This window comes from Drosophila bipectinata, chromosome 3R (genome assembly GCF_030179905.1).
Source record: "Drosophila bipectinata strain 14024-0381.07 chromosome 3R, DbipHiC1v2, whole genome shotgun sequence".
Taxonomy (NCBI): domain Eukaryota; kingdom Metazoa; phylum Arthropoda; class Insecta; order Diptera; family Drosophilidae; genus Drosophila; species Drosophila bipectinata.
In genome coordinates, this window is record NC_091739.1 from 17,320,703 (window position 1) to 17,347,129 (window position 26,427).

The 26,427-nt window shown below is 40.6% G+C and overlaps 3 protein-coding genes and 1 long non-coding RNA gene across 5 annotated transcripts; all 4 read right to left on the minus strand.

The window, feature by feature from the left end:
* Positions 1-9,610: 9,610 nt before the first annotated feature.
* Positions 9,611-12,113, minus strand: wa-cup (walker cup). The gene is made up of 8 exons (XM_017248713.3): positions 11,728-12,113; positions 11,509-11,678; positions 11,298-11,441; positions 11,020-11,229; positions 10,787-10,963; positions 10,220-10,518; positions 10,014-10,159; positions 9,611-9,954 (listed from the first exon to the last, which is right to left on the minus strand). The coding sequence occupies exons 1-8, from the start codon at positions 12,008-12,010 to the stop codon at positions 9,659-9,661; spliced, it is 1,725 nt and encodes a 574-aa protein (XP_017104202.2). The 5' UTR covers positions 12,011-12,113; the 3' UTR covers positions 9,611-9,658.
* Positions 12,114-12,191: 78 nt separating this feature from the next.
* LOC108130335 (modular serine protease-like) lies at positions 12,192-14,131 on the minus strand. Its single transcript, XM_017248732.3, has 4 exons — positions 14,035-14,131; positions 13,717-13,981; positions 12,474-13,514; positions 12,192-12,411 (listed from the first exon to the last, which is right to left on the minus strand). The coding sequence occupies exons 1-4, from the start codon at positions 14,105-14,107 to the stop codon at positions 12,213-12,215; spliced, it is 1,578 nt and encodes a 525-aa protein (XP_017104221.3). The 5' UTR covers positions 14,108-14,131; the 3' UTR covers positions 12,192-12,212.
* Positions 14,132-17,279: 3,148 nt separating this feature from the next.
* On the minus strand, positions 17,280-23,031 carry LOC138926685 (uncharacterized). Of its 2 annotated transcripts, none has more exons than XR_011443297.1 (3): positions 22,628-23,031; positions 17,805-18,020; positions 17,280-17,731 (listed from the first exon to the last, which is right to left on the minus strand). It is a non-coding gene; the product is annotated as an uncharacterized lncRNA (long non-coding RNA). The 2 variants fall into 2 exon arrangements; XR_011443298.1 differs by lacking the exon at positions 22,628-23,031 and adding an exon at positions 18,086-18,140.
* A 683-nt stretch (positions 23,032-23,714) lies between these two features.
* On the minus strand, positions 23,715-25,893 carry Ir84a (Ionotropic receptor 84a). The gene is made up of 5 exons (XM_017248862.2): positions 25,376-25,893; positions 25,159-25,327; positions 24,960-25,090; positions 24,726-24,896; positions 23,715-24,666 (listed from the first exon to the last, which is right to left on the minus strand). Exons 1-5 carry the CDS (start codon positions 25,891-25,893, stop codon positions 23,715-23,717), a joined length of 1,941 nt encoding a protein of 646 aa, XP_017104351.2.
* Positions 25,894-26,427: the final 534 nt, after the last annotated feature.

The following is a 26,427-nucleotide window of genomic DNA, read 5'->3' on the forward strand; positions in this document are numbered from 1 at the left end:
GTGTTACAATATTTTTGATGGCTTCTGGGCGGTGGTCGTTCGCTCGGCTGTTTTATGGTTTGGCTTATGACCCTCAACTTAACTTGACTCAACTGTGAGCCAGTGAAAACGTGCTGAATTTTAATTAGCAGCGCTTTAATGGCTTGTGCTTCACTTTATTTACTTGGCAGAGGCTCCAAAAGTAGTGGCAAATTTAAAAAAATTCTTTAAGGAAATTGCCAGGGAAGCATCAAAGACCCTAACATGTTTCTTATAAATGTCACAATATAATGTCTTTGACCCAGAAAAATAACGCGAAAGGAAAACCAGAAAAACCCTAAGCCGAATTACACGCATGAATCATCAGAATTATCAATCATACTTGAGTGGCAAACACGGACTGGGGACTGGGGGAAGATATCCCAGAAAATATGAAGCTGAAACCGAGCCAGGAGATACAGGATACTGATGTGAGAAACATTCGCAGAGCAGCATATTAAGTGCTCCATAAGTGGAAATCAACAAATATAATCGAAATAAGTGCTTGTTAAACAAATTTTTTCCTCTGCGGATTGGAAACAACTGGGCGAAAAAAGGAGAAGGACCCGCCTTTATGTTGACATTGTATGAATTTGTCTTTGCGGGGCTGTCAACTATAATGGATTTTCGGGTTGGGATGTTTGCCATATTGAAAATGAGACCAAGGGCAAAGCCAAACATCATGCCCAAATTGAATCAGAAATGCTAATGTTCGTATCACGTGGAGCAATCAGCGCAACTGACGAGTAATCAACCTCTCGGATTGAAAATGAAAACGAAAGTGAAAAGACCCCATGACCTCATGGAATGGAAACCAAAATAATGTGCTGAAAATGCTGAAACGTGTCGACTACTTAGGGGAAACTGACAGGAACGCTGGCGGGCTGGCAGGCAGGCAGGCAGGCAGGCAGGCAGGCAGGCAGGCAGGCAGGCAGGCTTTAAACTTAACGCTCACAATTCGGGCTGGAAACGATGGTGATGAGTTGGCAAAATAAAACAGGAAATGACCGACAACGTGGCCAAAAACGGACGGATGGACACGCAGCACGAATGAGTGAACCGGACGCAGGCAAGTGGCAAAACTTTCATTGCTTTTATTCGCTTATTTACCACAAATTTTTCGGTTATTTTGCAAAGCGTTTTACGTGTCTCTGTGACCGTCGGTGTGAGTGTCAGGATAGCATAGAAAATTTGTACAAATTTGCATTGTCATTTTGGAACAATTAGCAAAAGAGACGGGGAGCAATGCCACAGCCACCCAATTCACGTCATCCGGGGCGTATGAGTGATGTCGATATTATTCATACGCCACCGCAACTATAATGAAGCTGCAGCTCATTTCGCTGGTCGGAGGACAGGCGGTCTCAGTGGCTCGTTAGTTGTATAAACTCTGTATTTTATCCCTCGGATTTAATTAACTTTGAAATTTATTGAATTTTGTACAATTTTGTATATCTTGTTGCTTGAGGTTAAACGGAGTACATGTATTACACTTAAGAAATCATAAATTAATCATTTCAACTGCTCAAGGCACATTAACGTAATCGATAGTGGCCTTGGCTAAATAATTGAATAGATTAATGCGTGTTTAATGGAAAGAGTTAAATGAGAAAGGATGACTCGCTGGGCAGGGTGATTTATTTGCCCGAAATAATGGATATTTACGGTCATTAAATTAAATCCTTTTTTCGGCGGGAAAACTATCATAAATAATTTCATTTTAGGAAATCATTTTGTCTGACCGCCTGTCTAAAGAGGAATCGAGTTTCCCGGCCATGTATGCGTGATGGAAAAAGTGTTGGGCAAACGGTTGCAATTTATACCAGAAATTCGACAATTTATTTCGGCAAAATTGATTTTCCCGCTGCCAGAGTTCAGGCTGAGTGGCAGGAGGCGATCGTTGAGAGTTTGGGTTACAGGGTTGAGGGCAAAGGACTAAGGGCTCGAGGTTCAATTGCGCATTTACGATGCCGCACACGTAAAGCGTTCTAACAATTCAATCAGTTAGCGTTGGCAAGAAAAATCGTTAGCTGCAGAAATTGATAATATTTGAATGCAGCACATTGGAAAAATACGAGAGAAATTCGACAAAAAATTCCACTGCAATGGCCAGCGACAAAATGGTGGTCAGACAGAAATGTGTGTGTCTGTGATACCTCGCCACCAACAAATCAAGCAAAACCAAGGCCAAATTGGACAGTGGGAGGGAGCTACAAAAGTGCAATGGCACGACTTCAACACAAGTCGAGCTGAAAATTTTTGTTGAAAAACTTCCATTTTCGTCGGGGTTTCTCTTCGTTTTTTTTATCGGTTACCTGGCTGAACAAACTTTTCTCCGTCGGTTGGCAAAGTTTTAAATTTGAATTTGAACATGAATTTCTCATGTAATCAACGTCGGAGCGAAAGAAACTGTAACAACTTGCCCACACGAGCACTTCATTAATGTGAAAATGGTAAAGGCAACGGGAAATGGCAAGCACGAATGCCGGGAAAATGGAAACGCTGGTCGGGATGAGCTGGTTGGAGGGTGAAAATCTCTCAGAGGATTGTTAATAAGCGAAGGTGCATTGTACGCTGGACTTTGGTATACGGGCTCCCAGCCGGACTGGATGGCACGTGTTGGCTGTGATTTGTGACGTTTTGCGGTTCGTTAGGAAGCGGCGAGGGTACGGGTATGGCTGCCATCACGGTGGCATGTTCAATACGCCACTAAACGAACTTGGTATGTTGACTTAAAAAACACTCGCTTATGGTTAGTAAATTGCATAAAATAAAAGAACAAACATAACTTCTTAATTGTTGAAAAGATGAAAAGGTAAAAAAAAATGGGCAAAATGGGGTAGTATTCCAAAGCTTTTATTTGTTATAAAAAAAACTACATCATACAAAGCCATGGGGGTGCAGTAATTACCAAACTTTGGCTCAAATAACAACCGTGTAATTTAAAAGTAAAATAGTTTCAATTGTTGCCATCTCTTTGAATGACGAAATAAGCGACAATTACACGAGATACGCGAGATTCCCTCGAAACAAGGACTCCAATTGCATCAGAGGCTCAAAACTATGCATTTGCATGCATTTTTATTCAAATCAAAAACAAAACAAAGTGAAAAACAGTTTTAAGCTTTTTCATGGCTTTGTGTCGGGCCATTTGAAAACGGAAACCTTTGTCATTATGTACCTACAGCAGAAATGTCAAAAGCAAAAGGACAAAAAGAGGCAAAAGCAACGCCAAAAGGATGGGCGAATGTTTTATATTTTTGCAACAAAACTCACTAATTTTCTTTTATGTGGAGACAGCAGAGACAGAAACAAGAGAGTAGAAAAAAAGCAACAAAATGCGGAAAAAGGCAAAAAATGCTAAAAGGCATAACACTGTGTGTCTATGGGTGGGTGGGAAGTTCACGTGTATATGTATGTGTTTGTATGTCTGTGTGGGTAGTCCAGTGGAAAAGAAAAGATGGCTGCACTGACACAAAATCAGTGAAAACAGTGAAACAACTACAACAGCAACATCAAGAACAGCAAACGGGAAACACAAACAAATGTCACTCAACAATTTTTATGAGTCTGACAAAAGTGAATTATACGAATGGACCCAGGACACCGCCGCCTCTTTTTCTAACGCAATTTATCTATGTTAAGCGGCAACGGCGACCGGAGTCGGAGGCGGAATCGGAATCGGGCTCGGAGACCCATGCCCATATCCATATCCATACGCCCAAACCAAAGTCCTGGAACCTTTGTTGTAGCCGCAACCGCAAGCCTTAAATAGTGCTGACATTACCACATTTTTAATAAATTAAATTTAATTTGAAATAATACTTAGCATTTCGTTACCTGAATAAAAATTTAATTATGCAAATATTTTTTAAAAATGTTTTAACATTGATTTTAAAAGTTCATACTTTAAAAATTTTTCTAACTAAAATTGAAAATGAGGATTTAAGTTTTGCAAAAACATAGAATATTATTTTTAGCTTTAAAAAAGCTAAGCAGACTCCAGCGATGAAATCCTCTGAGCTGGACTCCTACGGCAACCCCAATCCATCGAAAAGTGTTGAATTTCTGGTGCATTTTGTCGCCTGTTGTTGCCACTCTTGTGTTGTGCGCATTTAATTCAGCTTTTTTTTGGCTTTGGTTTTTGTTTGAAAGCAGCTGAGCAAATGAATTACAATACACAACTCCTTGGCCACAGATCCGAATGCCTTGGGTCATAATTCTCACTCGTTGTTACATGGGAATGCGAATGGGTCAACTCAGTCTGACCCCTGCGTGTGTGGGTTGACTTTTTATTTATGTTTTTAATTTCCTTTTGTTTTGATTGTGTTTCGGTTGCCTTCTCATAGTTCTTGGCCCTTTCGGCTTTGGCCAATTTCTTGGAGAAGTTTGTCAATGTCTAGATTTTGCCTTTTGCCATTTTTTGGTTTAATATTTAGAGTATTTTAAAAAGCAATGCATAAATGTCTTTGCTGTAACTAGGGTAATTTAATTTTATACCCAGGCGAGGCGTATAAAATGATATTTATTTTTGTATATTATGTCCTTTAATGTCCCGTAAAAAATCCATATTGGACATTGCAAAAAAAAGTAGTTTTTTGTATCATTTAAGTAGAAATTAATATCCAATTCGATGCATCAAACAGTTTTTGTTTGCTTCCTGTGCGCTGAGTCCTATAGTTATTAAATTTAAATATATCCTTTTTGCGCTTTTCAAGAGCTGAGTAAAAAAATGATTTTACCCGTTTAATGGCAATCATCCGCCATCTATAGCCAAGGAAGCGTAAGCGAATGACAGCTGAAGTAATGAAAATAAATGCAAATACCAAATGGCGGAAAAAGTGTTCAAATGCGACAAATGACGTTCATTGGAAAATTAAAGCAGCTAAAGCCATAAGCTTGGCAATGAATGTATATGGAAATAGTTGACAATTGCAGGGGAATTTAATTGAAAATAGGAAAAAAATAAATGTAGCAGCCATTACGTCAATATGCGTACGTAATTCCCATTCGAAACTCGTCAGTTGTTGCAGTAAAAATAGGCAAAAACAACTCGTTTTTGTTTTTCGGTTGTTTTATAAACAACACATAAAATATTAATAAAGGCAAGTCTGACATATGGCGGACACGTGCTCCTCGTATATCTTGATGTATACAATTTTTTAGTATCCTCCAAACTTTCGGCACTAATGTGCCTGGCCATATTCGGAGCCCGAAAACCTTTTAAGAGGTGCCCATTAAACTTGTCTCCGCTATGAAACAAAATGGCGCTAAGAACACCCACACACAATGGAGTCCATACAAAGTGTCTCACACACATATGTACACTTACAAATGCATTCAGGAAGAGCCAGCGGGTTATTGCTAATCAACTCACGTTTTCGCTGCTCGTTTCAAAATGTATTTTGTGACGCCATTTTGAACCGAACTCGAGTTGAACGTCTGCCGGCGCCGTCTTATCACCCCGGGCTTATCAAATTCATCGTTAGCCCTCAGCCTGATTCCAGTTAAAGGTAACAGGGGCAAGGCCAAGAGGGGTTTAATAGTTGCCGCTGTCAGGCGCTGATTAAAATGAAGTTGACTTCAAGTACATCCGTCAGTTGCTCAGTCAAGTCACGCATTGAATTGTGTTCGTTTCGGGGGATTCCTCATTCTTTTTTATATCAGTAAGTGTTTTTTTTTTTGTTATTTTCTGGCGTTTACTTGCATGCTTTGTCTTTGCTGTGAGCCCGTACCACCCCTTTTGCATTCAAAGATATCTGTCAGCGGCATGCGAACTCATTTGATTTATTTTTTGCTCTCAAAGAAATCATTCTTGAGAACGTAGACTGCGTTTCGGAGGGTGGGATAGGCTGGGAGTAAGGTTTATTACTGCTGCACTGACTACCAAGGCTTTCGGCTTTTGTTTCAATTCACAAAGAAGCTCCACAGGATATAGCCCACCACAGTGGTTTGTGCTTTCAGTTCAAAAAGCTAATTAAGTATAAAGAAATAAATATTTTGGGGAGATGCAAACGAAAGCTGTCTTGATAAATCTCATATTTAAATCGTAGAATCGTTTTCATTATTGCATCATTGTAGCTGTCAAGCGACTTTATTACCTAGATTCTCAAATAAACAGAGCCGTCAGTTGCACTCGCATTCCTTCTGTTGACACTGCCACAATCGAAAACCCTACTTCCTATATATGAACATACAATTTATATATATGTGTATATTTTACTCGATCCTTGGCCAGGCTGTGTGTGAGCTGTCCACCTTTTTCATGTCTTCGAGGACGAAACAAAACCTAATATATGGCATACACCAAGGCGGCTGAAAATACCACATTTACGATTTAAGAGGGCCTGGCGCAAATAATTTCGTTGGGTCACGTGTCATAAATACAGTTGGTAGTCCTCCTGGCAGTGGCTTTTCCAGCACGTTTTTCCAGAAATTTTCATGCATACATACATGCATAGATGCGGTGCCGGTTGGGGGAGTGAAATCTAATTTTCCGCAGATTTTACCATGTGCAGCTGGATTTTTTGTGCCTGGCCCAGACAATGACCTCGACCGGTTGGAAGTTCCGATGTTGGCTTACTTATTCTTGTCGCTAGACTGGACACCAACGAATTGGCCCCGATACCACCTAGCATGAATCTAATTTGCATGTCGTTTCCCCTTCTCCATCCCATCTGGCCTCGAAATACTCCCTGATGACTCGGCCGGAATGGGTTGGTGTGTCGATGCGCAGTATCGAGTGGAGAGCTGGCTCAACTGACAGTCCTCTGTCTTCGATGCATTAACCCACAAAGTGTAGCTGAAATTGGAGTTGCAGCTCTGGCCATAAAATTGCCTTTGCCCGGCAGATTTAAGTGTCCGGCAGTTTGACAGATTGATCTTGTTTCCTACAAAGCCCGAATTAATATCGAAGGGGTTGCCAAAGTAATTGAGCCATCAAAATCCGTTTTGGCAATCAAAAAAATGTACTCATTAAAAATAAATACTACTCTGTATTTAAAACTCAAACAGACTTTAAATGATTAACTATTTTAAGTTACTATCTTAATCTATATATTACATGCTAAATATTATTGCTTCATTTTAAACGTTCTCATGGTGGCATTTATCATTGCCACCAGATCCTCTCTCACGCTTTTAGCCAGCTATAAATCTTTGCCGGGCGGCATTGTCCTGCTGCTGCGTTGCAGCCTTTGAAATGCCAGTTCAAGTTGCCCCGTAAGTGGCTTAAATGTTGAATTTCAAATACAATGCGAACGGGGGGAGTCGGGACCTGAGGGCCAAAAAAGGAGAAAAATAAAACAGGACACATGGCCCAGCCGGATGAGGGCAGGACGAGCTGTTCGCATTGTGCCGAGTGCCAAGTTATGGGCCTGGCCTCCTCGCATCGCCATTGCCATCGCCATCGCCGTGTGCCATGAATGTCCTTATAAATTGTCTGCAATGTTAAATGTTGCATGTGTCTGCCCTCCCTACTTTGGGCCCTTCAGTTCCCCTCTTCCTTATCCCTTGACTGGTTTGTGTGGGCTGGCTTTGACTTTGGCTGCAGTTTTGCCTGCAGCTCAGGAATTTATGGCGCTGCCTCTGGCGTACAAGTAGATGTGAGCTGGTGAACTGGTCTTCCACATGTCTATATGTGTGTGTGTGTCTGCCACTAATCAGCACACGTTTTAGTTGCCCCGTCGTTGCAGGAAGTGGAAGTTGAAATTGTTAAAAGCAATAAAGCTAATAAGTGATGTGGCAAATGTGCGGCCTCGCTTTGGTTTTGCTTCCACAAGAGAGCGAGTGTGTGAAAGTGGAACCATTTTCCATTTCCCCACTGCCATACTCGCCATTCCGTCCACGTGGCCATCGCCAGTTTTCGAGTCCGTTCCCAGTGCCAGCGGCACGGGAAATCAGCAATTAGTGGCATACCCAACGCCCTAAGCACTGGGACCTGGTTAGGACCGACTTCACACAACTAGTCGGGGACAAAACAATAATTCTTTTCCTAAAACGGAACATATAAATTATAATTTTAAGCATTATTTAAGACTAAAGTAGTAAGCTCAAAACATATGGATTTATAACAAAAAATATAAAAATGAAGAGTCCTGTACAGAGTGCTACCTTCTTGACCGCAATCGTATAAAGTTGTGTGAGTTTATGCTCTGAGAGTGTGTAAGAGTGTACCGGGTGGGCACGCATTTCCGTCAGCGCCATCTGTTTCCGGCCTCTCCTCGTTGCACTTTGACCTGGCTGCTTGGAAGCCCGAGCTGAGAAAGGATACAGGGGTGGGGGCGAAAAGCCCCTCTCCTCTGCTTCCAATGTTTGCCTGGCTTTTGTGCGGCATGCTCGTCCTGGGCCGTGTAATTTTATGACTAATTAGTCAGCTAGTACGTCAAGTTGGTAACTACATAAAAACCCCAGCGATGACTCCGTTTAACCCAAGTCTATTACAGCTGTTGGGCGTCGATCAGGGCGGCAAAGGGGGCGTGGCCATTTATTTGCCTTGCTGCGCTTTTAATTGCTCGCAAGCAATTTTCTTTGCCTGTTTACTGCCATCAGAGCAGCCATCAGAAGCTGCGACTTCAACTGCAACTGCAACTGCCTCCGGTGTGTCTACAAAGTTGAGTTGCAGTTTTAGTTGGCTATTGCTGTCGGGCTATGCTCTTCTGATTTGCTCGGCTTTCTTTGTTGCCAGCTTTTTGCATTCTTTGTTCTTATTCGGCTTTGTGTAATTTTCCATCATAAAACACACAAAGCACAAAGGAAGACATCCTCGCCATCTGTCTACCGTCTTGCGGTTGCTTAAAGCCAATTTCTGCAACCTTAGCACAACCTTAACTTATCACATATACATAGCATTATGCTAATCAACGGCTAGCAAGTATTTCATTAAATTAGCAAAAGCAACGACAAATTATTTCCGCGGCTAAATGATCCACATCCGCTGCATGAAGCTCATTTGTAAAGGTCCTGCCGGTTCAGACGTGGCGTGTTGAATTTAAATCTCCACTCCACTTACACGAAGGACACAGAAAAGTCGAAAAAATTTAAATGACAAGCAACTAATGGGAATTGCCAACAATTCTCCCAGGCAGGTGGCGACGGCGGCAGGTGGTGCAAAAGTTTGCCACCTCTGGCCAACCTTTGCATCGAAAATCAGCTAACAACACAACAAATGGCTTCATTTATTTGCGTCTTTTGTGCGAGGTGAACGGAACTTCCTGCCACCAGGTGATGGAACAAGAATGGGGCTGGAGCACAGCTTAGAATCTTTTGCTAAAGCACCGCCTTAAAAATCCAAAAGTGTGCAAAGTTTACACTGAAATGGTTGCCGCCTCCAAGGGCTGAGCACAAGTAGCGAAAAGAAACAAACTATTTGTATATATTTCTATATATAAAGCAAGTTGCAGCTGCACTTCGCCGTGATTGAATGCCCAACACCGACAGCCGTTAATGTGCTTGGGGTTTTTCTCTGGGAAAACTTGTTGGTGGTCGGAGGGACCAAAGGAAAGTTGTAACTTAAAGTTTTGGTCAAAAAATATAGGTACATGTACATATATGTACAGATGTAATTATAGCAATTAGGAGAAAAAATACCAACTTGAGACATGATGCTATAATTTTTTTTTTAACTTTCACATTGTTTATGTCAGATATTATTATTACGTTCTGCGCTACTTGGATCAAAGGGAGCCTGCCTGGACCTCTGCCTCCTAGTGCTCATGTCACTGGATACCAGTCTTTTCAGGTCCATCTCCTCTGCATTTACTTTTATGCAAATATCAATAAAAAGGCAAAGCTCCATGTTTTTCATTCGCTTCGCCAGCTCAAAGGCCTTGGAAAGAGTATCCTTTTCCCGTTCAATCTTCCCCAGAATGGCGTGAGCCTTGCATATGACCATTAGACTGAGGAAACTCCATACAATACTCTTGCATCTGGTGGCCTCTGTAAAATACAAAAATACGATTGTGATGTGTAAAAACTAAAACTAATCTGAATCAAACCCTCAAAAGCCTTGCGGGCTAAAGAGCAGCCTGTGTCAAATGAATTATTGTCCAAATGAGACTGAGCCAATTCGTGCAATAAATACGCGCGTTCAATGGGATATTCGGCAAACAGCATTCGTTTCTCATATCGTGCAACGTTTTTCCTAAAATAAATAATATATGTTGTGTATTATTTATAAATGAAAAAGATACGTTTTACCAACTTGAATTTCTCCGCCTTGGGATCGGTCAAATCCGACCTAGCTAAATACAAAGGTCCCGCCTGTTTGGGTTTTTTACTTTGAAGCTCTAAATTCTTTTCAACGGGCAGCTTGAATAAGGTCAGTAGACGTTGTTTGCCTTGCAGGACAGTCATGTTGCTAGGAATTTTGAATTCATTAAGGCGGGCTAAACCAAGGTAGTTATAGACCTCGTTAATGAATTCAAATTTCCACGGCATGACGCGATGCGTTTTTATTGTAGTATAGTCACCCATAACCTCTTCGATAAAGTTCGATAGTTTCTGGGGGAAAAACACAAACACAATTAAATGTTAAATACAATCTTCCATAAAGTTTCATAGTTTCTGGGGGAAAACACACACACAATTTAATAAGAATTAGTCGCAGAATTATTCTGATTACAGTATGCTCGGAAACATGAAATCTTAAATCGGTCTGACATTTTTATGACTATAGCTTCTTGGAATGCTTCATATATAATATTTTACTTGCTAATCATTTTATTTGTAGATTGCTGTTTTTTAAAATTATAGAGAATTTTACACTTACCCGTAGGTCACCAACCCTTATCAGCTGTCTGATGCTCCTCAGAATCTTAAACATATTTCTTCTTGTTTGATACTGAATGCGGTAAAGATTTTCCTCTTTTTGTTTTGTCCAAAGAGCTGCATTTGGATATTTCTGCTGATGCTGGGCATACATAGGACATCGAGTATGTAGCATTTTCTAAAATAAAAAATATGTAATTACTATATTTGCTTATAGTATTTAGACATACACACCGTCATACTGCGCACCATCTTGTAGTTATTATCTATTAGTTTGCACAAGTACTTGGAAGAATTTTCACTGTGCTTGGGGTGCACTTTTTGGTCACTGCGCAATTTCTTCAAAAATTCGACATCCATCCAGCATTTGTTCAAATAAGTCTGATTATATATTTTATAATGACGCTTCCGTCGAGCTATTTCCAAGGGCGATAAAACGGTTTCCTGTATGTAAAAATTGAAGATAACATAAGTCTTCGCATTTGGCTGCGGCTGGGGAAAAAAACAGTCACCTCTTTTTCTATGATGCTAACTACATCGCAGTCTCCCTTTATTTCTTTGGGCTCCTTTGCCAAGCTGACCAACATGCGATTTATCAATCGCTGGACTGCTAGAGTAGTATCCTCCGAAAGGGTGTCGCGGAAGTTTCCATCCACCTTGAAAAAAAATAACAATTATAATATTGGCATTGAAAAGGCGCCATCCTCTATTTTTAAAACTTACCACATTTAGACGGTTAACTACAGACACTCCTTGAGCAGAACTGAAGAGCCTCAGATGGTCGTGCAGCTTTATCTTGGTATCCTCCAATCGATTTGCCTCGTAGAGGGCATCGCAGACCTCCAAACTGACATGCGATTTGCTGACCGGCGACACTTGTTTCTTAAGCAATGCTAAAACATAAGATGAGCTAAAAATCCGTCTTATTACAAACGATCTAACCTTCTGCCCAGGCGCAGTCCTTCAATGCCTCCGCAGCTAGGCCCATTTTTCTCTGTATCTGACTCCGACGTATCAGGGCCTTGGTATTGACTGGATCCAACTTCAGGGCGTTGTCCACGCAATGAAGCCCGTGCCGAAGGCGCCGGTTACGAGACAAGTATATGGCCCAGTCCGAATACATCCTAGTAAGCTGGGCCGGCGTCCAGGCGATTACCTCCCAGGGCTGCAGGTGCGGCTTTACTCCGGCTATGGGCCCTTCGGATGCTGGCAACTGGTTGGCCATCTTCGGTTCAGCTATTTTTTTTGCTTGCAATCACGAAACAAAACAGTAAAAATAAACAGAATAAAAAAAAAAAACGAAGTGTGTAATGTTATGAAATTTTCATTTAATTCTGACATTCAAATTCTAAAGATGTAAAACATTAAAAAAAAATCGGTAAATGATCACATTATCATAATATATATATATATATATATATCTTTATTTAATTTTGCTTTTCATCATTTTTTATAAGAAGCTTAAATTCGCGTGGAAATTGGTTAAGATAGTGGATTTTGTTTGACGTATAAACAGTATATTCAGAGGCATTAATATATTCTCCTTGAAAGGGAGGCAAGCAAATTGGTCGCACCGATGGCGATAAAATAAATGGGTCCTGAAGCTTCAAAAGAGTAAAATCTCCACTAAAATAAAAAAAAGGTTTATTATGATATATGTACATATATTAGGCGTAAGTTACTTGTACCTTTTAGAAATGGATTCGACTTTGTGCAGATTATAGGAATGCTCATGGTCTGGATCGAATGCTTTGGTTTGGTTTCCTTCAGCAATGACGAATTTTTCCACATTGTCCGTTTTAAAGCCATTTTGAAATCGGATAAATACCATCCGTGGACTTACAATAAGTCCAAAGCATTTATGCTTGAATTGGTGTTTGGTCGAGTGCCTTTCGAAAACACTCACGGTCCAGGGCTCTTCCTTAACAGTTTGCGGAATCTTGCCACAGTCGGGTACACATTTAAGTTGTCTTTGGCTCTTCCAAGTCGCGCTCTCGCCGTTCCTCTGACAAATCGCGATTTCCTTCAAATTTTCTATATTGCTCTTGAAGCCTGGGGAACAGGTTATTGTAGCATAAGTGTTGGGTAACAATTGCATATCCATGTCGCGGCAATTCCCTATTTGGCCGTTATAGTCACAGGTGGCCTGGATGGATAGATCGTTGCCGAATTTCGTTCGAGAACAACTGGGACGACACTCGGGCCAAGTTTCCTGCCATTTACCATCAAGGCATTGATTCAAGTCACTTCCAATGCTTACAGTGTTATTTTCACAGATAAGACGCACTACCACTGTGCTGGGTATTTCTGCACCCATCTCATAAGGCAGAACATTGAAAAGCGTTCTCACTGCAAGATTTGTTAAAGACATAGGTATATTGCATCCATTTTTCATTGGAGGTGGAGGAATTCCTGGGGTATACTGAATCGGAGTGGCTCTTCCAGAGGCCTTCTCTAAGGATGAGGGCTTTGTTTTATAGTATTTATTATTTTTAGTGCATATGTCATAAATCTCATCAGAGCCATCATAACAATCAATATAAGTATCACAAGCCTTTTCGATAGGCAGACAACCTCCATATTTACAACGAAAAGTATTTTTGGGGCACATAGAAATAATGCACATGTGAAGGGTCTCATCGCTTCCATCCTGACAGTCCTTAATGCCATCACAAACGAAACTTGGACTAATACATTCTTGGTTATCTGCACACTTGAATTCATGACCCCTAAAAATGTTGAGAATTTCACCAACAAAAAAATATATTTGGTTCTCTTATCAAAATTTGTTTTTTTTTTTAAAACTTGTAGATTGTGCAATTAAATACATAAAACGTATATAAGAATTGCACTTTCTACTCTTTATTTTTTATAAAACAAAATATTCCAACTATCGTTCTATGAAGAACTTCGTTGTTTGTCAAAACTTACTTGCATCCGGTATTATCAGGCTTGTAATTCCGCCATTCTGGGCTGCATTTTCTCTCATGTTCATCGGTTCCATCCCAGCAATCTACATTACCATCGCAAAGTTGTGATTTCTTAAAGCATCCACCATAAGAACACTGCTCCTCGGGACAAGTTTGGTTGTAACATTCAACAAATTTCTCATCACTACCATCGGGACAGTCTCTTTTTGCATCGCATTTTTCATTAGCGAAGATGGAATTACCGTCCATGCATTCATAAAATTCATCTAAAAAGTAAAAAATTTATCTCACCCGTTTCCCATAGACATTTTTGACTCACCAGCAATTATGCCCACGCTAAACCAATATATGATATGAAAAAAAACCCACATTCGAAACATTTTTTGAGTCATCCGAAGCTGTGCTTATGCCAAAATCTCAGAATATAATAAAGCAAAAATCTCATTTTTGTGATATATATATAAGAAAACGACTCTCTCTTAAATTAATTCAAAGAGAGTCGTATTCAGAATTCTAATAAAAATTTTAATTAATTTTTAAGTACTGATAATGCTAAGGAATAGCAAGACGATTTCTAAAACCTAGCCATATTCATTATACCCCGGCAGACGTTATTATAATTTTGGTAAAAAGTGTGAAACGCAGTGAAGGAGACAACTTCGACCCTCTGGAACCCCATTACGAAAAATTCATCTAAAAAGTAAAAAATTAATCTCACCTGTTTCCCATAGACAATTTTGACTCTCCAGCAATTATGCCCACGCTAAACCAATATATGATATGAAAAAAAACCCACACTCGAAACATTTTGTGAGTCATCCGAAGCTGTGCTCATGCCAAAATCTCAGAATATAATAAAGCAAAAATCTCATTTTTGTGATATATATATAAGAAAGCGACTCTCTCTTAAATTAATTCAAAGAGAGTTGTTCAAGCATTGAACACTATTTTATATAGAAATTCTTCAGTTACAGTTTCAAGGGATCGGACCCATGAAATACGAATCAAACAGCATGGTTTAAAACCGATCCCCTGCAGCCTACACAAATATGTATGTTCTCAAGTGGTGCGCTTATCGCACTGGAAAGGGTCGCATAGCATGTCAGCGTGCAGTGCGTTGTCAAGTAGTTTTAAATAGATTTAAGATTCTCATGTATCGTACTTATCATGATACAATTATAATTTTATCATGGTACTTATAAGAGAACTTTACCGAATAAAATCAGTTTCCAAAAGGAGCTCATTGGAGTAAGACCTATTTATTTAGGGCTCCTCTTAAAAAGAGTCGTATTCAGAATTCTAATGAAAATTTTAATTAATTTTTAAGTACTGATAATGTTAAGGAATAGCAATGCGATTTCTAAAACCTAGCAATATTCATTATACCCCTGCAGACGTTATTATAATTTTGGTAAAAAGTGTGAAACGCAGTGAAGGAGACAACTTCGGGTCCCTCTGGAACCCCATTACGAAAAAATCTAAAAAATATTTTGTCTCAGGATTCTGGGGCAGAATGGTGAAGAATCTATCCAGAAATCGTTTTAGGTACTCTGCTTGGGAATCGGATGAGAATTCGGGAAGATATAGCCATCACTGTGGGCCATATAGGGATCAGATAATGAAGAGACGTCTCACATATAAACCGCAACATTGTGTCTTCTGGTGTTTTATATTCGGAGACTTCGACTTATCCACAGCTTCGAAACTATTCTGAAAATGTTTCCATTGTGGGTTTTTCTTAAAATCATATGTCGGTTAAACGTGGGGATAATTGTGAATTTAATTGTTTTAACTTAAAAATATAAATAATTTTTATGTAAAATGCGATTCAAAAAAAGACTGTGCCTATGATTGTGATGAGAAATTCTTTGTATTTTATATCTAAACATGTCCCGAGGAGCGGTGTTCTTATGGTGGATGTTTCGATAAGACACAACTGGGACAAGACAAGATTGCTGCGATGAAACCAATGAACATGAGAGCAAATATAGTCCAGAAAGGCAGAACTACAAGCCTGATAATACCGGATGCCAGTAAGTTTTAACATAGAACAAAGTTTGTCAAAGAACTATAGTTGGAGTATTATTTTTTTTAACAAATAACAGAAAGAAAAATTCTGATCTACGTTTTTTGTATTTACTTGTACAATCTACAAGTATCTAAATACAAAAATGTTGAGAAGAGAACCAAATATATTTTTGGGTCGGTGAAGTATTCTTTGTTTATCTTAGGGATCATAAATTCAAGTGCAAAATTAAAAGAATTCTTATTTACTATAAAATTTATATATTACTATATAAATTTTAAAGAATAAAAATTTACTATAAATTAATTAATTAAATTCACTTGTTTTCCATAGACATATTTGACTTATAAGCAATAATGCCCACGTTCAACTAACATAGGATATAAAAAAAACCCACAATCGAAACATTTTGAAATAATTCCGAAGCTTTCAACAAGCCGAACAAAATGAGACGACTCTCTTTTGTGATATTTAATCATAGATTCTCTTCCAGACGTACAGGCGTACTCCGAGACGTACTCAAAATTCTGCTGATAAGCTATTTGTTTTGGAAAGCAACAAGTTGAATATATAAACTACAATATTTGATTAAATTAAATGAAATACATATGTATTCTATTATACGAAGATAGGGCCAGAAAATGATCAGATATCCATACATACAATATATGTATGTACATACCATGGTATATGGACTCCATAGCCCTATCTTTGAATAATGACGCCAAAGGAAAATGTTTCCTTAAGTTGAAGGTGCTACAGGACTCTATAGCCTAGATGAGGGGATACTTGGATGAAAGAGCAAAGTTGGGCAAACCAGGCTCTTATCCAATTAAGTCATAACTCAATATGTGCTGAGAGATATGCACTTGGCCATTACTTAGGCGAAAGGCAAAAATTTACTCTAATAACTTTTTAGTTTGCGCTTTCTTCCGTCTTCTTTGCCGCCGGTTGCCAGGAAGATATTTTCACACCAGAGCCATGTAATTTGCTCCGTCCTTAGCAGTTCCCTTTTGGGTTGAAGCTTTTTGGCCAGCAGATTTTAGCTTATGCAGAGCAACAGCTCTCCCAGCATCATCTATCCGGCCAACCAACCATCACCGCCTCTCCTTCTTCTGGAGCTCCGATTCCAACTTCCTTTTATGGCACCAGCGAGACGGTGCCACAACTCATTTGGCATTGACCAGGATTGGACGTTGCCGCAGTCCTTCGTGACTGTTTCTACGAGCAACTACGGGGCTGCAGGGCCACGGCTTCCAGTTTAGCCCTCGATGATGGAGGCTCCATCTGACTGAAATCCGTCCACCCTACCGGCCCAGTCAGTTCCCAGCCTGGGCTTCATCTACACCCAAGTCCCACATCCATCTGCCGTTGAGAGCGCGCGCATAAATTATTCATTTGTAATGTGCACCATTTCTGTCTGTATTACAGAGGGAAAAAAAAAACATTTAAAACATTTTTGAACTTAAAATAACTTAATTATCTGAGGTACTACTTTTAAGGTTTTTTTTTTTAAATTTATTAAAAATGAAGGACTACATTAGCTAACGATTGATGTCCAATTGACGCTTAAAATTTCGATATTTTCTTATAGTGCAGGATCAGTGGCAACCTCTGGAGTCCAGAGTCTCGGCCCAAAGTTTTGTGTGCACTTTTGGCACAGGATATGACACTGACACTCAGCGCCGGCGCTCGTCCTGCGTCAACAACTTCCTTGGCTGCTGCTGGCGTTTACTTTGGTTTGTAATTTCCTTCTGGAGCCGGGGCCGTGGCTAAAAGAAAAACACCAAGAAATGGCACTGAAACCCCAAGAAGTGCACGGGAACATGACGATTCCAGCTGGACTGGGCTCGCAGTATCGCTTTCGTATCCTTATTTTTGTCTTTTTCTGCCCGTTGCATCTGCTCGCTCCTTTTTTGGTTTACCGCTTTCCACTTGGGAACTGCTGCTGCAATTGCAAACTTTAAACTTTGCTCTCCTCCTTGTAGGTCTGTGTGTCAAAAGTTTCATTTGTGGATTGAAAAATTATTTTTAGTTGCATATATGCAGAGTGTGTCACTTACAGGAGGGTCCTCTCCAGGAAGTATCTCTGCATCCAGGAACCAAAGCGAGCATCTCAGCCGCGCTCATAGACAAAATAGAAAGTTGTTGACTCAGTTTCCAGCTCCGGCGAAGCATAAGTTTTCCGGCTACACTTTTAATTACGCGCACACATGCCCCGGTTAAATCTAGATACTTTGTCTTAACCGTAAACCGTAAACACTGGTGAAGCTCTGAATCTATGGAAGAACATTAATTAATTAAAAATGCCAAGAAACGAGGAAGCTTAAACTTAGCATCAGACCCATTTAGGCCAAACTACAACATGGTCTTGTCCCCAGGAATACAAATTTAATTGCCTTCAAATAAGTTCTAAAATCTAGACCAAAATAATTGCATAATAAGATATTAAAGATGTTATGAAAGGAGTTAGTCAAAATTAAATTATTTTGTTAAAAAGTTAGAGAGTTTAGTTGTCAACTTACCAACACGTAGTTAGAAACTAGGCTACATAAAATTGAAAACTGTCAACTGAGCCAAAAATTAAGCAATTTAGTTAGCACTAAATACATTATTTCAGATATTTTAATGCTAAAATTGAATAAATTATATACACATTGCACCTAACTCTACTTTGGGTATTTGTATTTAGTCGTTGCGTTTATGTTTTTAAACAAACCAGCTGGTTGTTTGATGTGAGTACGATTTTGTTGACTTCGTTTGACCACGAATTTGTCAACAGGCTTGGCTCCCACACCCAAAACACATAGAAACCTACACACACAAACTAGAATCGAGGCCAAAAGCCGCAGACACGCACGTGCCATCCAAAAGCGGAAACGGAAACACGCTCCACGTGCACATGTGCATGTATGTGATGGCGCGGGCTGTTTATTGACGTTTGGACAGTCTTTGGAAATTATTTAGTTACAGCTTGTTTATTTGTGTAATTTTAAAGCGGATGCAAAAGTTTGCTAGTTGTAAAGGATGCAAAAAACGAGATTAAAAATTAGTTTGTGGCCGCAACGGAGGCACATTTTCGTTTGTAAATGAAAACGGATATTCACTGACAGCGGACAAAATAATTATTATAATGACTTAATTAGACGTTTTCAATATTCAATTCAATTTGCCAAATCCTATTATGATTGTGAATTCAAACAAATAACGAATTCATTATGAGTTTGATTGATTTTTGAGATAAAGGTTGTTTAAAGGGTCAGGTGCGGAATGCGATTTTGCTTGCTCTCTGTTCAACTGCGCAAACATTTGACCATCATCACCGAAAATCAGAGTCTCTTTTAGCTCATAACCGTGTCGGAGACCGGCTGCTTGTGACAGGACATTGCCTAATTAAAATGGCAAATCGTCAGCCACAACAAGGACTCCTGCAACACTCGTCGCTTGACAGCAAAAACAATAACGACAGTAGCAGCGGGTGCCGTAGGGGCAGAGGGAAAATTTTAAATGCAAATTTATGCACCGCCTGGCCAAAAAAACAAACGGAAAGCGACCAAAAACCCAAAACCTCTTCGAAGCCCCAAAAACGAACCATCAAAATTATGCGGATACGTTCCCTGGCACACATGGGCATTTAGTGCAGATACAGTTACCGGAAACACTCGCACATCTGCGGGACTCTACACTGCCGGCAATGATGAATTTGCTGCATTGCAAAATTTAAATTTGGTTAACGGTTTTTGGGTCGTGTATTTACCGCAGTGACAGAACTCGATCTGTTGAATACATTTTCGAAACACATTTTCTGGTAAAAAGTTTTTGCTATACATCTCCAATCAATTTAATTTATAGATTTTAACATTTTTAATAAATGGTACTTTTATAACATTATGAAATATTATTTCCCAGTTTTATTAGGCAAGTAAAAAACGTTTTCGAAAACAGAAACGTTGTTTCAAAACTCTGACAGGATGGCTTGGGCTTTTTCTGAACATACATACTAAGTTTGACATTCCGGGAGGCTCAGAGCATCAGGAAAATCTCATTTATGGCCCTCTCCATGTGCAGCTGGTCCGTGATGCTGTCGAAGAAGTAAATGCCAGACCATCGACAGGATCGACGAGAACACTGCACTCCAGCGGCTTTCATGCCCACATGGACACTCGTTAAAGGACCATCGAGGACTTGTTGGTGTCCTGCCAATGGTGTCCGTGTATTTCTAGAGGGTCCTGGTGAGGCAGCTTCCTGTTTATAGCTGACCGACACTTGTCATACTCCGTGGCATGTAAAAATGGATGGCTTCTCTCCGTTCACAGGCGCAGCACTGCATTTTACCGAGGGGTCATATCAGGGGGCTACGAAAGAGCTTTGTCCGATGGCCAGACGATACATAAATTCAACTGCAAAGTGTCATGTCGCACACACACATAGATCATGGCCAGAACACCCGACCTTTGTGGGTTCAAGATACGACTGCGGGCACTTTTGGGCTTCGGCTCCTAAAAGAGTCATTCTGTGGTTTGGCAATTAAGTCAATGTTAACGATGCTGACACAGAACACTCCCACACAGACCAAGATACAGTTACGAATTCTGATACAGACACAGATTCGCTACCAAACAGGCCGACAGGGGCACATTCGGTTTGGTGTGGAAAAATACGTAGGCAGCCATAATTAATTAGATACACAATAAATTACTCATATGCCACTGGCAGACCACAAGTGAAAAGAGACAAAGCGAATCTATTTTTTTTTTTTCAACAAAGGATCAAAATGATGTAGTACGTGAAAGCCGCAGGACAATCGGGTAGCAACAATTTATGCAGAATTTTTAGCTTTTGGCGTTTGTTACCAAACAAGGTTGTTCATTTGGAACTCTCTACGTATGTGATTAGTAAAAACATCAAGTGATATGAATTTCCGAATTAAGGAATTTAGAACTGAACCTTTTGGTTTTCCCTGTTCCCAAATTTATTATTAGTTTTATTCCAAATATTAATTTATTTATTAATCCAAATATTCTTAAAATAAATTGTAAAAATGTTTATTTCAAGAAGACCTTTATCCCTTGTAAAATCCACAAAGAACAGCAGCAAAACCACAACTAAAACCAAATACAAAAGCTCTGAAATCACAGGGAAAAGCAGAACTGGCGGTGAATGAAATAAAAACAGGCACAGATTGCATGAGTCGAGAAAATACGACAGCAGAAAGGCAAGGCAAGGGAAACAAGAACTATAATTTCCTAAAGGACTTAATTATTTTATAATAAGCACATGATGTGCCAGAGGGAACCGGGGCCGGAAAAGGATATTAGTCCGACTGCAGGGACGACGACGGCAAGGATACCGCACAACTGCAGCGCAAAAGTTGCAAAAGTTTTTCGCTGTCCCCACAAACGGTTGAAGGAGTGGCATGAGGTGAGTACGAGAGTAAATCCAAGTACGACAGAACACAAATAGTAAAAATATTGTGAATTCTTGTTTCCTTACCAATGATTTTCCGGCAACTCCGCCCAGAATGGTTTCTTATTAATAAGTTCATGCCAAAGTGAATATCAGCAATTAATATTGATTTGCCTGGGATGCTGGGGCTTTCTGGTCAAGCGTGAATTTAAAAATAAACAAAACCTCCAAGGGTCTTTGGGAAACCCGTGAGGCAGTGGTATACACAGAAGCCATGAATACATTTTCTATGGAATTGCTTAAATTTAAATGCTTTCGTTGAGTCTCTTAGGGGCAAATTAAAGTTAACTTTGTCGTATTTAATTAGTACTTGAGTCAAATCTCGATTAAAGCCTCATTTGCATAAACTTCAGTCTGTAGTCGCAGAGGCGACGAAATTTCCATTGCTCAAGCCCAAAAACGGTCACTTGTCTGAGGGCCTGGCAATAACATTAAGGCTGCATAAATTCGCATTACGTATCACGCATTACGCATACGCCCTGTGCGCCCGAGTGCCAGGAACGCTGGACTAGCCCCGTAGCAAACACGGACAAACATTTAAACACTTCAAAAACAATATAAATTCATTCAGAGAACAGTCGGCCATATCCCCACTATAACCATAAGCAATAAAACACACAGACATCGGATAGGCCAGGCCAACAATACCGACAACAATGCCAACAACAATGCATAAATAAAGACCGATGCCAAACAATTGATACTTTGGCCAAAGGAACAGACCAAACGGCCATTGAACAATTTGTACGAATTTATATACAACAAAAAGGGGGAGGAACACATTCAGCTAGGGGGGAAGGACGAGAGTGTTCAGACATCACACAACCAAACATTGAAACAAACATGCCGAAATGTCCGGGGAGTGAGCAGTTGCCGGATCCCGTCTATGGACTCCCGTAGCCGAACCCGGCCAAATTCATTTGAATTGCAAAACAAACACAAGCTCAGACCGAGCGTTGACGACATTGAGGCCTACTATATAGCAGTTATCCCAGAGTCCGGCTAAACGAGCTTAATCATGTTGTAAATTTGCATAATTCGACGTGAGCGTGAGTGTGAGCTGCTTCCAAGGAGCATCGAGGTCCTTGGAAAGACAATCAAACATATAATGCACTATCCTCGATACCGTCCCAAGATCGTGTCCACAATATTAAGCTCTCAACCAAAAACCTTTGAAGAAGGAAAACCAAACCATTTTCAAGGAATCTATCTTAGAGCTAACACTGTTTGAATTTTTGACTAGTGTGTTAACTAGTTTCTGAACAATAAATAGTAATCATGCTGACGCTATATCTTTTATACAGATCTTAAAAAAGTACCATGTGTTCTAGCAAACTTCCTGTTGAACACTATTTTAACAAAAACTATTCCAGGGCATTGGCTTAATTGGAATTTAATTGTGGTAATTAGCAGTGCTTACCAAAGTATTCGCTTTTCCCAGTTGACACTTCTTTTAAATAACAGATTTAACCAAGTTGGACTGAAAACTTTTTCCGTTCTCGTGCGGATTGCATTTATGCCATTTCATTGCACAAACTCATTCTAAACTGTCATACAAATGCGATTATATCGACCCAGCCATGGTTGGAGCCACGCCACATACTCGCAGTCCTTGTGAGACGGACAGGACATTATGACAACTTAATTGAAGGTTATGCGTGACCACAGACGCTCTCTAATACAAAGGTCGGTGGTGAATGGCAGTGTGATCACGCATCCAATTGCAGTGAATGCGATTACACAATTACTTTGTGGTTATTACGACGATTTCATGTTTTTTTTTCCACTAAGTAAGTGTCAACACACATTCTAATAAATAATGAGTTGTTGGTAGAGAAAATTTGAAATTATAAGCAAGGATAAGGTGTCTTACACATCTATTTCCACCATATTATATTAATATTATTATATTATATCATATTTCGTGCCCTACTATCTTTAAAGGTTGATGTAATCTGAAAAATCCTATAAACGAAAGTTCAAAGTGTCAAAGCTAAAAGTGCAAACGGAAAACTAAAAGATGATAGCAAAAAACATTCCCGAAACAGAAACCTTCCTTGACATTTTACTTGTTAGCTGAAATGTGCTGGCCGAAACTGAACACCATTTCCCGCCCGCTTAAAAGCTTGTCAGTTAATAGAAAACAAGTGACATCGCCTCCAGGCGACAGAAGGGGGTGTTTCATAATTAAGTCCAAATGAACAGCGAGCTCAATGCTGGGAAGCTCGGCCTGACCCTCGTCCAGAGTATCCCGAAACGGGAATAATGGAGAAAGGACCCCTCCACTACATGCAAGTGTTTGCAGTTTAATGGAATTTTTAATTTTTGGACCTCGGATCCTGGATCCCGGTTCCCGGACGCCTTGGAAAAAGCCGTTGCCGGAGCGTTGGGAATTGCTGCGAGCATCCGAAGCTGACATTATTACGAATTTTTTACTATTATTAAAAATGCAGCTAACATTAAAAGCGACACAAATTTGTAGCCGAAAAAGGGGGCAAGATGATTACTTAAGTGGACATGGCTTCCAGCCTTCCCCGTAAGTCGGGTAGCCAGTGCAGGAAGAGCTCCAGCAAAAAGACCAGAGCACTGGCCATCATGGCGAGCGCCAGGGTGAAAAGGGCAGGGGCAAAGTGCTCTAGATCCACCTCGGCCCGGGAGGTCTTGAAGAGACTGCAGTCCGGTCGCGACACCATCCAACGTCGGTCGTTGTACTGCATCAATCCGGTGGCTTGAAGATGCAAAACTGCTCGGGCCAAGTGCTCTCTCCAAGGCGAACCCTTGACCGTAACGGATCCGGTTACATAGGGTGGGTTGAACATGATCTCCTGGAGCTCACAGAACTCGGACTCCCCCATCCTCAGGTCAATTAATAGCCTATAGAGCCGATCGAGGGCCGTGTGAAACGCAAAACGCCCTTGCATGACCCTCATAGCTCCCTGCTCTAGACCAAGGATATTGTGTTCTCCCGCGTGGCAGATCTTCTTTGCGTACACATCCTTCACCAACTGATTTGTGGTGTTAGAAAACAAAGCATAGTTATAGGTGATATTCTCCATGCCGATGGCCAGGTTGCTGTCGTACAAGGCCTGGAGGTTGACTATGCTCCTTGGATAATCTGATAGCAAGGATCCCACTATGAAGGCGCCATAGAACTGCATCAGTATAAAGCTAAATATGCCGCTCGCGTATATGAGGACCCGTGTGGAGGTCAACCAGAATACCTCAGGGGCGGGACCCTGCTGTAGAAAGGTCTCCAACATAGTAAACCATGCAAAGCCCATTCGCTGCTCCACCGAGGAGGAGCGTCTCTCTCGAATCTCCTGCCGCACATGAAGCAGGAGCAGAAAAGTGCTCACAGTTACCAGAACGAGGACACACCACCAAACCTGATTGCTGAGCGGCTCAAAGAAAATGTTCCTTATGTGATTGCGCCGCGGGTGCCGAAATAGGAAGTGTACACTGCAAAAGAACCGCAGGTCAGACATTTGATGAGGCAAGGAATGAGAGGGCTGACTCACGGTTGGGTGTGCAGAACAGGCGAATAGTGGACGGAGTCCAGCCTATCAAGGACGAAGCGCATGGGACACACTGCAAAGTCCGCGGCGCCACTCGTCACATGACCCATCACCCCGGACCAGCTGCCGTCCTTCAACATCTCGCCCCATTTGTCTGTAAACATTATCTCCAGCCTGTGGAGAAAGAAGTTCATATATACTTTTAGAAACCAGAGATTTCTAGCAGTTATTATGAACCTGAAATTGAACATTTCCGTGATTAGTTGGAAAAACTGATAAGTTTTCCTCGACATCGGATCAAATTGCTGAAGGTGGACATAGTCGGCCAGAAAGGCCATATCATCGTAGCCAGGCGGTTTCTCTGTCAGCTGTTGGTAAAAGAAAAAAGTCTTTATGTTTGCTCACGGGCGAACCTTTTCAGAACTGGAGAACTGACTGGAGTGCTGCCGACCAGAGTGATATTGAAGAAGTTGTTTCGCCGAGCTACCCTGGAGGACCTATCCAGCAGCTGGTATCCTTTTAAGGAGGACCACTCTCCTCTTCTTTGAATAATTAGTGGCAACTGCTGGCGAACTCGGTATAAATCATACAATTGCCAAGATGAACTGAAAAACAAACATTAACCTGGGAAATATGTTACATTGAATACTAACTTATCTAGACTTCTCATGGCCACCGTTATATCTGCGTCTATGGCCATTTTGTAGTCCCGAAAGTGCTCGTCAATAACCTGCTCATCGGTTAGAAATTCCTCGGTGGCACCAAAAATAAACCATGCCAGTGAGTTATTAAAGTATCCTGCCTCTGAGGCTGGTTGAAAGACGCGTCTTTTTATGAGGGTGTGCTTGAAATTCAATACCAGGACCGCCGTACGCGGACTGTCGTAAACCGAGAGATCCTCAAAGTTGGCCAACATTCCTGGCCGGTAAAATTGCACACGATAGTTAGCCAACAATTTCTGCTGGCATTCAATTTGCCAGTCGCCAGTGGCATCGCCGTCAGCAGGACCTCGCACAACCAGGACCTGGTTTAAGTGCTGCGAACGCAAAAAGTCCTCGAAGGCAGCCAGCTCTAGGAAATTGGTATTTATGCTTTCAATTTGCAGCACGCATAAAAATGCTGTTAAAATTATAAAAAGCCATGAAATAACTTTCACTTGCAACTTAATCATTTTATATGGCCACTTTTGCTCAGATTCTGTCGGTTTTTTCTCCTTTTCGGTTGCTTTTTCTCGTTGGCTTGTGTTTGCTTTGTGTGGAGCTTCCGGCGTTTTTATAGGGTTTCATTTTCCCCGTCACATGCATAATTTATTCACATTTATCATATCGGTGTTTCCGGGACTCAAGCAAATTGTGAGCTTGACAAGAAAATTATTGCTAGGATGCATACCTAACCGAGGGTGATACCATTCAAAGGATATAATAGTATTAATAGTATAATAAATGCAACTATAATAAGATAGATATCAAGCTATGGCCTCTGAAATGTGTTTGATTTTGCAAGAACAGAGATCCTTTAAAGTTGGCTAGTCACTTTTGATTTGGTGCATCGATCAAAACTTCATCAAATTTGCATTGTAGTTGGCCTTTATTCGAACTGCACCTAGGACAAAGGAAAAAACGGGATCCTGTAGCCGGCGTATCCAAAAATCCAATAACTAGACGCAACATTAAGCAGGACAAAGCTGCTGGCATTAGCGTGACAT

Coding starts and splice junctions, on each gene's coding strand:
- wa-cup (XM_017248713.3), bottom strand. CDS start 12,010: ATGGCCAACCAGTTGCCAGCATCCGAAGGGCCCATAGCCGGAGTAAAG. Junction 11,679..11,727: donor GGACTGCGCCTGGGCAGAAG/GTTAGATCGTTT, acceptor CTTATGTTTTAG/CATTGCTTAAGAAACAAGTG. Junction 10,160..10,219: donor CCCAAGGCGGAGAAATTCAA/GTTGGTAAAACG, acceptor TATTTATTTTAG/GAAAAACGTTGCACGATATG.
- LOC108130335 (XM_017248732.3), bottom strand. CDS start 14,107: ATGACTCAAAAAATGTTTCGAATGTGGGTTTTTTTTCATATCATATAT. Junction 13,982..14,034: donor TAGCGTGGGCATAATTGCTG/GTGAGTCAAAAA, acceptor TTTACTTTTTAG/ATGAATTTTATGAATGCATG. Junction 13,515..13,716: donor CCTGATAATACCGGATGCAA/GTAAGTTTTGAC, acceptor CAACATTTTTAG/GGGTCATGAATTCAAGTGTG.
- Ir84a (XM_017248862.2), bottom strand. CDS start 25,893: ATGATTAAGTTGCAAGTGAAAGTTATTTCATGGCTTTTTATAATTTTA. Junction 25,328..25,375: donor GCCATGAGAAGTCTAGATAA/GTTAGTATTCAA, acceptor TTTGTTTTTCAG/TTCATCTTGGCAATTGTATG. Junction 24,667..24,725: donor CCTGTTCTGCACACCCAACC/GTGAGTCAGCCC, acceptor GTTCTTTTGCAG/TGTACACTTCCTATTTCGGC.